Source organism: Miniopterus natalensis, chromosome 19 (genome assembly GCF_054644295.1).
Source record: "Miniopterus natalensis isolate mMinNat1 chromosome 19, mMinNat1.hap1, whole genome shotgun sequence".
Taxonomy (NCBI): Eukaryota; Metazoa; Chordata; class Mammalia; order Chiroptera; family Miniopteridae; genus Miniopterus; species Miniopterus natalensis.
Window position 1 is genome coordinate 25,759,035 of NC_142099.1, and position 12,163 is coordinate 25,771,197.

General features: G+C 36.6%; 1 protein-coding gene across 3 annotated transcripts in view; it reads right to left on the reverse strand.

The window, feature by feature from the left end:
- Positions 1–12,163, reverse strand: part of TATDN3 (TatD DNase domain containing 3) — a 12,431-nt gene continuing 268 nt past the window's right edge. The window contains exons 2-10 of one of the 3 annotated variants that reach the window (XM_016219217.2): positions 10,729–10,761; positions 9,765–9,838; positions 9,475–9,559; positions 7,703–7,765; positions 6,676–6,785; positions 6,459–6,514; positions 5,281–5,393; positions 3,476–3,556; positions 1–997 (exon numbers count right to left, since the gene is read on the reverse strand). In XM_016219217.2, coding sequence (XP_016074703.2) covers positions 854–997; positions 3,476–3,556; positions 5,281–5,393; positions 6,459–6,514; positions 6,676–6,785; positions 7,703–7,765; positions 9,475–9,559; positions 9,765–9,838; positions 10,729–10,761 — 759 coding nt within the window. In that variant the 3' untranslated portion in view covers positions 1–853. The remainder of the gene's footprint in view (positions 998–3,475; positions 3,557–5,280; positions 5,394–6,458; positions 6,515–6,675; positions 6,786–7,702; positions 7,766–9,474; positions 9,560–9,764; positions 9,839–10,728; positions 10,762–12,163) is intronic. The other 2 variants (XM_016219219.2, XM_016219220.2) reach the window with 2 other exon arrangements.

Below are 12,163 nucleotides of genomic sequence, written 5' to 3' on the forward strand. Positions count from 1 at the left end.
TTTGTTTCCACTTATTTATGCATTTATTGGTTGCTACTTGTATGTGCGCTGACCTGGGATCAAACCAGCAATCTTGGCTTATCTGGATGATGCTCTTAACCAACTGAACTACCCGGCCAGGGCCTATCCCTAAGATTTTTAAAACTTAAAAAATATAAAATTTACTGCATGCAAAAAACATCAGATACTATTTAATAAACCTACTTACATTTAAAACGTGACAAAATTCAGACAGAAACTTAAAATCAGTTTATTAACTAAACTTTGAAGCTTAGTATTTAATGGTGATTGTATAAACATTGGCCTCATACATCAAAATCTAAGCTCAATATAAAAACCTTGTACATTTTTCTCTTAAAAAGACATAATTCAAAGTATAAAATTTCAATTTTACAAACCCAGAAAAAAGATGATTTCTGATAGTATAAGAAATAAGCTCTCCTTCCGCTAAACAAATCCTATGGGAAGACAGGTGGTAAAAGATGAAACTTGCGCCTGTTCCGTGCCACCCCCATAGCGCTTATTTCGTACCGGTGGGAGCCACCCTTGCCAGACCCTTGCCAGAAGAAATGGTTTCAGCTCAGGTGGTGGTTCTGTTTAACCGGGCAAGGTAAGAAGTGGCAGTATTTCTCAATCTCCTGCTAGGACTGCGTGAATTGAAAAGCAGTGCAAGGCAGAATTAGAACCCAGGGTTTCAGGATCCAAGCCCAGTTTTATTTCTATGACAAATATTTCTCTAAAATTATAATCTTCTCTATCCCTATTAAATGGTTTCTTCAGATCCCACTATTAATCAGATCAGAGCACTTCTTTTTCTCAAATGCTGCCCCCTGCAGTTGATTTGGTTTCGAAGCTATTTCTGGAGCAGGTGCTGAAGCTTGGGGAACAGTTTCAATGCATTCTGTGTTGTCACTTCCATAACTTCTTCCACTGAGATTCCTTTCACCTGGGCAATGTATTCTGCTGAAATGGAAATATTTTGGGGTTCATTCCGTACCTGAAACAACAAAGCAGACACTAAATCAAACATGACTGCCAAGAGAAGCAATCCTTGAAGACTGTAGATAAAACAGAAGAAAATGAGTTGGTGAAAACAGCTGACGAGCTCTTTTTTTAATAGGGAGGTGCAGGGATGGAGGGGAGCGGTGAGGCTGGGGAGGAATACTTGAACTTGAGCTTAAAAGTTACAGCTACGACACTGACTGTTAAGTCTATGTTGCTCTTGAAAAGAGCCCTGGGGTATTAACAACTGAGGTCCGGCATCTAGCAGTCCACAAACAGTGGACACTTGGCGACCTGCACGACGTTGGTTTGTTCCCTGAGTGCTTGCACAGGTCACTGCTCTACTGCTTGGCCTCTGCACCTCACAGGCTACATGACAGTTTGATTCAAGAAATGCCATTGTGTGTCTGGAAGGCTAAATAGATTATGTATTGGTACTTCACTGAGTTTAAGACGCATTCTTCCCTATTTTAACATCTCTGAAATTGATACATATTTTACTCAGACTCAATGACATGTCATTGTATAACTGGCAGTGTTTTTTTTCTTTCTAATGGTCACAAAACAGTGGTGCATCTACATTCATTTAGACTGTGCATTTAGATTTGGTGAAATACCTTGTTATTAAGCTATCTATTCAGGATGATAATGGTCAGAGGAATAGGAATAATTAAGGTTAAGAAAAATAAACTAATAACACTCATCATACATCATACTGTGTTGAAAACAACCCAAATCACAGTATCAACTTAAATATATTATGGTAGATTCACACACTGGAATATTATGCAGTTATTAAACATAACAAGGAAAAAGTATATTTACTGACATTTTCAGATGCTCTCCACATAAGAGTAAGTTATGAGACGATGTGTTCAGGCTAGCCTCATTTTTATGAAAAATGCATATGTGTACCTATATGAAAATAAAAAGTCTGAAAGGACATATTTGCATTTATTTAGGGCTTACTAGAGGAGAGGTTTTTATTCTAAGCTTTTCATGGAATTTCTCATTTATCCTCAAAATAGCTCTATGAGATAAGTACTACTATTATTAACATCCCTTTTTATAGGTAAGAAGGGATCCCAAACAGCTGGTAGGTAGCCTGACTGGGCTTAAACTTGTGCAATCTGACGCCAGGGTAACCTTTCAGTGGCAGGTGGTTGTTTTCTTGTTTATGACTTTCTGTGATTTCTAATTTTCTAGAAAAACACATTTTACTTAACAAAAAGCATATTCAGGTAAAAATTCATTTATTCAATAAACATTTCTGAGTATCTACTATGTGCAAGGCACTATGCCAGAAACTCACATTTTTTATCAAACCAACTGAATACAAACATAAAATTGAGTTATAACAGCACTTGAAATTCATTTCTGTTTAGGGAGAAATTGCTAGGTCCTTTCTATTTTACATCAATCAGGAAGGCAATTCTGTGCCATTCTGTCCTATAACCAACCAAACAAATGGAAACACTGGAGTCGTGATGCTCTATTTTTTGTCCTATAACCAACCAAACAAATGAAAACACTGGAGCCCTGATGTTCTGTTTTCTCACTCTTCTGTCTTCTGTATTCTTGTAAGAGCTGATTCATAAAAATACACAACTAATTAGACATTAGTGAACAAAATTCACATTGCAATCACAAATAATCATTGTTTATTAACAATCACATCACTACCACTCCCAAATCTCTAAATCTTGAGTGTCAGACCTCTGAATCTGGTAGGCATGGGGACACAGATCCAACGCGCAGTTAGGGTGCCTTATAAACTGCACATTGGGAAGGGACTGAAATAGATACTGTCTAAAGCAAATAAGCAGATATTGTGGCTTCCTTTCAAAAAATTGTAATTTAAAATAGTAGCAATATTTAAAATATATTTCTTTGTGGTCTAGCATAAAAAGAGTATAGCAAAGACCACGTAAATAATTCCATGACTACATCAGTACTTATAGTAGAAGAAATAGAGCCTCATTATAACAATCTAATTAGAAGAAGAAAAATAAATATTTATTGAGCATCTTATACCAGATGCTGCTAGGCACTTTCATATAAATTAGTCCATTTAATTCTCACTATAATACTTTAAAGTGTTTATTATTTTACCTACATTTTATAAATGAAGAAAGTTTCAGAGACATTAATAACTTGCCCAAAGTCACACAGCTAATGCATAGCAGACAGGATTTGAATCTGGTCTTCCTGACTCTCGACACCAAGCTTTCTGCTATACTGGTATGGCTCTCATTATTACATAAATGAGGACATGACCCATATCAAATAATATTCTTTGGGGCATAACAATTATATTTAGAAAAGGCCTGAAATTAGGTTAATACAGCCTCTCAATCTAGCATTAAAATAGGATTCCATTGTATTTACACTGTAATGAGAAACACAGCTAAATTGAAAACAACTCAAATGAAAAATACAATCTAAATAATGTAGAAATCAGAAAACTGCTAACCTGTTTTTCTGGTCCTAGGGCAGGCGAATCTGTTTCCAAGCAAATTGAGGTTAAAGGCAACTGTTTCACAAGTTTCTGCTTCTTAGAGAAAAGAGAGAGCTAGTAAGTTTAAAACATGAGTAATAAAGATGAAAAAAAGGAACCTTAAACCCACATGCCAATGCATTCTACTCTGCAAGAGCTTAAAATTCATGCTTTAATATTCAATTATTAAGTGTTCACTATGTTCTCATCATTCTATTATGAACAGATTTAGATAGAAACATTCAGTGCCAAAAATTATTCAGAGACTCCAGGGACTCAAGGAGGAGTAACCAACAGCACACCCAGCAAGAAAGTCAGACAGACACCTGATGTCACCAGCCCACTGAAAGACCTAAGGAAGAGACTTCGGTTGTTTCTCCACCACACTCAGTGCTTCTTCCTACTGTTCACTTTGTCACTCAAGGCTTTATGTTTATAAATCCAAAGTTCATATGCACATTTTAGATTGGGTGGTAGATGATTTTATTTTCTTATTTATAATTTTCTGTCTGGATTATAAGAATTGCAATGAACTCAATTAGTTTTATACCAAAAATGTAATTCTTTTGCTGCCATTGCACTTTTAAAATAATGGGAGGGAGACACATGATGCAGAGTAGAATATTATTATAATAAATTATTTTAAGATTAAAATTTCAAAAGCACAGAAATAGGTAAGCTCATGCACTGTTGGTAGACAAAAGCTAGGCTAGGATAAACTTCTTTAAGAAAATGCAGCAGTTCAACCAAAAATTAAAAAATATACACCCTTTCCTCAGTGAATCCATTTATGGGGAATAGAATAACTGCACAAGTGTGCCCATGCACTGTGGACGTACAAAGGTATTCACAGAAGCACTGGCTGTGACAGTGAAAAACCAGAGACAACCTGACCTTTATTTAAGGTGATGCTTAAACAGACTATGGTCCATCCACATTATGACGTATTATACAATCATTTTAAAGATGAGATAGGTCCACATTTATTGACACAAATAGATATCCACGAAGCTAACTCAAAACAAAAAGAATAAAGTTGTTGCCCTGGCCAGTGTTGCTCAGTGGTTAGAGCATCGGCCTGTGCACCAAAGGGTAGAGGTCTGATTCCTGGTCAAGGGCACGACGTACCTGGGTTGCAGGTTCGATCCCCGGCCCCAGTCAGGGCACATTCACATTTGGGAGGCAACCAATCGATGTGTCTCTCTCGCCTCAGGTGAGGATTAGCAACAAAAAATCAATTGTATTTCTATATACTAGCAATGAGTAATTGATATCTAAAATTTTAAAACCAGTATCATTTAAAATAGAGTGAAAAATATTAACTACTAAGGGATAAATCTAACTAAATATGTGCAGGATTTGTATGTTGAAAAGTATAAAACACAGATGAGAGAAATCAAAGATCTAAAGGGCTATAGTGTTTTCACATCAATTTTCCCCAAATTGATCTATAGATTCAATGTAATTCCAATAAAAATCCCAGCCAGTTTTTTTTTGTAGAAATCAAGCTGATTCTGACATAGATGGAAAGGCAAGGGACTTAGAATAGCCAAAATGATCTTGAAAATAAAGAGCTAATTGGAATTTTCATACTACCTGATTTCAAAACTTACTGTAAATCTAATATAATCATGATAGTATAATTACTGACATAAGGTAGGAACCTAAGATTAATTTTTGTAATGTAACTAGAATATCACAAGCATTATATATAAACTATATATTATGTATAAAATATGTAACATTTTATATATAATATAAAATATAATGAAAGAACTTACCTGTCCACTCCTTACAATAGAAGGAGGAATTGAGAAGAAATACCCAGCTTTTATTCCTTCCATGGCTACAGATGGCCGACCGTCAAATGCGTGTAGCAGCACTTTGTCAGCACCTCCCAAAAATGAAAGATAAATTAGAGTTCCAATTTATTTCCTCAATGAAAGCTTTTCCCATTAATCCAAATGAACAACAAAGATCAGAAATTTGGTCACTATGATATAAAGATGAGGTTCTATGGCTTCTAAAGGATGAATAAATTGTACAGTATTCAAACAGTAGAATAAAATATAGTAAAGTCTTAATCCTCAGAATAAAATTATTAAATACAATTGAAATACAGATTTTTAAACAATTATTTAATCTTCCTATACCATCAAACATTTTCCAGAAGTTTGTGAACTGTCAAACTGTTGTTCCTAACAGGAAGTTTTTAAGCAGTCAAATAGTCCTTAGCAAGAATGCTAGTGGAAGGGGAAATGGGTCACAAATTAGTCAGATTTAGTTTCATAAAATTGCCTCCAGTTCTTAAAGAATGGCTGCTCAGCCTGCATAAAAATCATGCTCTCAGTGATTCCATAGAGTTTGGTACTTATCACTGAGAAATACAATGCTTTCTAGTTGTAGGCAATCACATTTACTTCCCTATTTGATACAGTTTTTTTGAATGGCAGGTGTGACCATTAGTGGGTTACAACCACAAGTGAGTTATGAAATCAATTTAGTGGGTCAAGACTGATGAGTGTGTACTCTACACACATACACATAGATATACTCCTTAAACTTTTGTCAGTTTTCTGTATGTGTATACAATGAGTCTGTCTTAATACCAAAAAAAGTATGTATGTATATATATTGAGTATCAAAGTATATTTCTTACTATGGATGGCACTTTAAAAGGTTTGAAAAGTAATGCTATGTTTTTATGTTAGGAATATAAATTACTTAATTCAATTTTTCATTTGCTTTATCCTGGCCTGGTAAGTATCACAATCGCACTGAAAACCTTGCAAGCAATGGGCTGACTTGCAAAATCTCTTTAGGTGATTTCCACCTTCACCCTTGACCCATTTTCCTTCCGTTTAAGGAATCATATTAAAACATGGCCTGTTGTATGAGAATATGGACTGGAATTACCAGACTTAAACATTAGGCACATTTGTCTCAGGAACCTAAATACCTTGCTCATTTAAGAGGCTGATGGTGGGTCTTCCAGCTGAGCGTGAGTGAACATTTCTGTTTAACAACAAAAAATTCCTTTTAAGCACTTAATGTGATATTACCTTTGTTCTATTAAAGTAATTAAGAGAAAAAGAAATATAGAGCTCCACTTCAAAAGAATCATTATTTCATTTGCGCTATAACTATTAATATACAAAGACGATTAATTAACCTACAAAGGCAAATTTAGTCTTTTGGCTAACTGGATCTGTCTGATGAGGACTTGTCTCTGCTCTTCCTTCTGTTCATCAGTGCGGGCAAATCTGGGGGAGAAATCTAGTCCCACCTATAATAGAAAAGTCAAACAGAATTACATTTTTATGGTTTAATGAACCCCAAAAGTCATACTATAGAGCAGCAATGTCCAAGAGAAATATAATGGGAGCAATACATGCAAGCCACATATATAACTTAGCATTTTCTAGTAGCCACATTAAAAACACTAACAAGAACCAGGTGAAATTAAATTTAATGATATACTTTATTTTATCCAATATACTCAACACATCATTATTATTATATAGTAATACATTATTGTTTCAACACAATCAATATAAAAGTTATTGCGTTATTTTACATTCTTTCTTTGGGGTGCTAAGACTGAAATCCTCTGAGTGTTTTATACTTAGAGCACATCTCAGTCTGGACCAGTCACATTTCAAGTGCCCAACAGCTGCATGTAGTCATCACTTCAGACATTAAATATTATAAATGATTGCTTCCCTTGGTACTATTTTTGGCATGCATGTTATAATCTATATTCTGAATTTAACTGTTGTTCTTATATTTTATCCTTAATTAGAAGTGGAATTTATTACCAAGTAATAAAAATGTTTTACAACTGTCAACTTTTTAATAAAATTGTTCTTTAATTACACTCTAGCCTATTCAAAGTGTGTTTGTATATGCTACTTTGACTGACTAGAGAGATGACCCATATTTAAGCAAAGAAAAAAGAGCATAGAATATAGAAATGCTAATAAAGTATTAACATAAGCCTATAATGAGGCTTTTTATTGTTTCACCCCCAAGCTCTTTTGCTTATTTAGGAAGTATTGATAAATTATCATCAATAATCAGCTGAATGGGGTGAGCATAATTATCCAAGTCAGTTATAATCATCAATATAGAATTAAGGATTCTTTTCATATCTCAAATAAAAGTCTGAATTAGAAGCCATTTGATCAGCTCATAGGTGTTTACCTCTCCAATCGCCAACAATCGATCCTTATAATTCTCGATTATGGGCAAAGCTACATCTAAATCCTGGGGGAGAAAAAAAAGTGTATTTGTTAAAATAGAAGGAGAAGGAAACTGAAATATTTTATAAACACCTATTAAATGCCAGGCACTATGCTGTACGGGGTGCTTTACATTTAGTCTATTCCTTTAACCATTTGAGGAACTAGGACTAGTAATCCTTCTAGAATGGCAAGCACTTCTATCTGGAAATTTGAGTAGTAACATCCCCACATCCATTCAAGTCACAAGAAGATAACTTTTATAAAAATTAACACTTAAACACTTCCTTCTGTTTAGGAGGCATTTCCTGGCATTTAGGAGGACTGATTTGATTTCCTGGAACAGATGAGCAAGAGAGAAGAAAGCCACCAGGCGGGCACCTTTTTAAGTGAGTTTTTGGGAGTGTATTATGTTATGTTCTCCTCTTAGGGTACCAATGGTTTGTGAGGTTGTAACAGTGATAATCCTATACATCCTTTGTACTCTTTTCACTGATTTCTTTTGTCTTCATAATCTTGTTTAGCCTACTTTTGTCCTAAAGGTTCAACAATATAAACACTAAATATCATATATATGCTCATTTACCAACTATTGAAGTAACTGTGTACCATTAGTTTCCATGATATTACTACTTCACTTAGAGAATTTGCCCTGTGAGGTTTTCCTTGTAAGGCAAGGGAATGGCAAATATGTGGAAAATTTGCTTCTTTTAAAGTACTTTGAAGATTGTAGTTACAGGACATGTAAATTGCATATTGAGATTAATCAGAACAAGAGAGAATTTTAAAAGGGAGGTAAAACAGGTGGTTGAGGAATAGGAGATTTTACAATTATGCTCTGAGAAAGAGCTACATGGGGGTATTCAAATATAGGAATACAGATTCATTATTACAAAAAATGATAGACCTCATATCTTAATTTATTCAGAGGTAATACAAAGTCTTCACTTCTTCAAAACAAGGCTATTGATCCTATTATGTAACAAAACACTCAAGAAACTGCATCTCCCTGATGCTGAATCAGGAGACAAGTCTGAAATGTAAGACACATTGGCTCCTGTGAATCAGTGAGATCTCGTGGGTAGGATCTTTTTTAGAGAGGGTATGAAAGCCATGCACTTTAATAGATCAAGAACACTCCTATAGAGATGGTTCAACGTTCAAAGAAGATACTGTGTACTTGAACTCATCTGTTCCCTTACAGTACTGCATCTACGCATGCATTTGTATCTTTCTTTCTCTGGATACTTTATCGCTTTTTTGCCAAATCAGTACAACAATATGATTAAAAAAACAACAAAAAAAGGAAAAACAAATCACCTGTAATTATACAAGATCATCACAGCTACTATCATTTCTGTTTTTCTCTGTAGTCTTTTCCTTATAGGATGTATCTTTACATGATGTCACTCAGAGTGAATAAACTATAGGTATCCTGCATTTCTCCCTATATTATACTGCAAACACATGCCATGTTGCTACATAAACCTTATAGTCCTCATTTTTAATAAATGCATTATATTTAACACTCTACAAGCTAATTATTCCTTTATTTCTGAACTCCTAGGCTGTTCCCCCTTTTTCTGTATTACAAATAATTCTACAACAAACAGTTCTGGGAAAGAAGGTAGCATTTCCTTCTTTTAGATTATTGCCTTACACTATAAATCAGAGAGAGGAGGACCACTGGGTCAAAGGTATTATCATGTTTTATGGTTCTTGTTTATCTGTTACCTTTAATGTGACACTTCTTTGGTCTTCGGGTGAAAGTCCCTGAACTGGATGAACACCCAAGCATGGCAGGATAAATCCGTTATACCTAAAAGTGTAGAATTAATTAAGAAAGCAGAACATTAGACTAGTAGACAATGTTACTCTAAACAAAAAGTAGGAAAGAATTTTTTAGGGCTATATTAATAGTTTTCTCATTCTCTTTAAAAATGGGTAATAGTTGATATTATAAACATGACGTCATAACTGCATCCTTATTAGCAACTCTTTAAGTTCTTAATGAGAAGTAGCACCTTTCTGAAAGCTGCATAATCTTTTCAAATTCTCCTGAATGTTCAGCGACCACCACAAGAGCCATAACATTGGCCTGAAACAAAAAAGAATAGAGCAGAGTCTCAAGCTATATATATCCAATATAATTAAATAAAATTATAAAGTTTTCTGTGCTTCTTGCTCATCCATATTCCATTAGTATAATCATAATGGCTATCACTGAGTACTGACTATGTTTCAGGTACAATGTTCAATGAACATAAATAAAATCTACACCACCTTATAAAGTGGCATTGTTATAATCCATTGTATAGATCAAGAGACAGGATTTTGGATGGAGTCAAATAATTTGCCCAAGATCATTAGGCCTGTGTAACTCCAAAGCCCACACCCCTAATTAATGTCGTAGTGAAAGATGGCTGTATATAAAAATATACTAGCAGCTATTTCTGACTAACACTTTGGGGGAAGACTGTGAAATGCTAGTTACAATGAATTTCATAAACACTTCCAAAAATTAATTCTTTTCCCAAACAAATCAAAATGTTTCAGAAAATTTTTATAGTTTCTCCAAGATTTCCAGAACAATGTTAGTTTTAGAATTAACAGATGGACTAATCTGTTCCATATTGCTGGTAAGAATGATGGCTGGGGGAAGATGTTTTAGATTCAGACTCTCTTATCTGCATCATTTTACTAGCAGTGTGTCTTTGGACAAGATAGTCTCTAGGACTTAGTTTCCTCATCTGTAAAATGGGCAATGGTTGGCTAAAAAATAGCAACTTCCTCAGAAGGTGTTGTGAAACATTAAATGAAATAATATACAGAAAGGGCTTAGGTCAGTACCTGTTACACAGTAAACACTTAATAAATGCAACTTATTTTTACTGAAGCATCAACATAACGTATCTAAATTTCAAGTTGTCCTATCTTGACATTAGTAGGAAAACATACAAAAAAGGGCAATTATAGATATTGACTTACTTTCTTGGCTTTCTCCAACACATCATCGAGATCCTAAAATAAGCATAAGTTATCACAATTATTTTAGATGAATCAGTAACTGCTCTTTGGCTGTGTACGTCAGGTACCATAAAGAATGACAATGATGGCAAGGAACAGTGTGGTGGAATGTGAAGAACCTGCACTGACCCACCTTCTGCTTCCTCTCTTTCTTGTCTGTTTCCACTCCACTAAGACAGAAACCATTACTGTCAAATGTGAAGGGCACTTCTCTCTCCTCTTACTCTACCCCTCAGCAGCATTTAGGAACTCCTCACTTGTCCACTCCTCCTTTCCTGAAACACTTTCCACTCTTGGCTTCTGCAACACCACTCCCCTGCAAACACCACTCTCTTACTGGCTGCTACTTTTCAGCCTCCTGGACTGGCTCCTTCTCCTCCATCTGATTTCAGGACCCTAAGCTCCTCTTCTCTGTACTCACCTTAAGTGATCTCATCCAAGGGTTTAAATATCATTATTATGCTAATGAGTCCCCAGTTGTTATCTCCAGCCCACCATTCTTTCCAAAACCCAAGATTCACATTTAAGAATGACTACACTACATCTCCACTCGGGCGGATCTTAGGCTTCAACCCGTACCAAAGACAACTCTATTTTCTCCCCGACAAACCTATTCCTTTTGCCTCCCCTCCCCAACCCGTCTTCCCTCATCTCTGTAGCGGGCACCACCATCTCCCTCCTGCATCAAGTCCTCCCTTTCCCTCCCGCTCCACATCCAATTCCCCAGCATACACTCTAGATCCCATCTCTAAAATAATACCTTGAGCCCATCTGCTTCTCTCAAGCTCCCCTGCAACCACCATCATCCCCTGCCTACATACTGCAAAAGCCTCCAAATTGGTCTTCTAGCTTCCACCCTCGCTCTCCTCTATCCGTTTGCCATACATCAGCAAAATAGTTTGTCTATCAGATCTTGTCACCCTTTTAAAAACAAAGACCTCCCCCCCAAAAAACACACACCCTTTACTAGATTCGCACTGTTGTTGTAAATTAAATTCAAACTCCAGACCGACCGACCTCGCCTGTCCCCTGCAAACCACCTCCGTCTCGCATCAGGCCTCTCTCTCTAGCTCACCAGGCTCCGCCCAGCGTTTTGGCAGCTGGAGGTGCCAACTCCTCCCGGCGGGACGCCCGCCGCGGGTTCGGCTGCCCCGCCCCCAGCAGACTCCGCCCCCCCCTCCGCTCCGAGCCCCCGGTTCCCAGGCGGCGCGTGACGCGCTCGGTCACGCCCCCCGCGTGCGCGCTGCTCTTTCGGGTTCGCTCCGGCGCGAGCCCGAGTTTCGGGGAAAGTGGGTTCTCAGCCGGGCCCAGCGGAGGTAGGGGAAGAGCTCCAGCGACAGCAAATGCAAGTGGAAACACAGAGCTCAGGCTGTTCAGGGTCGGAAAGGAAAATCAG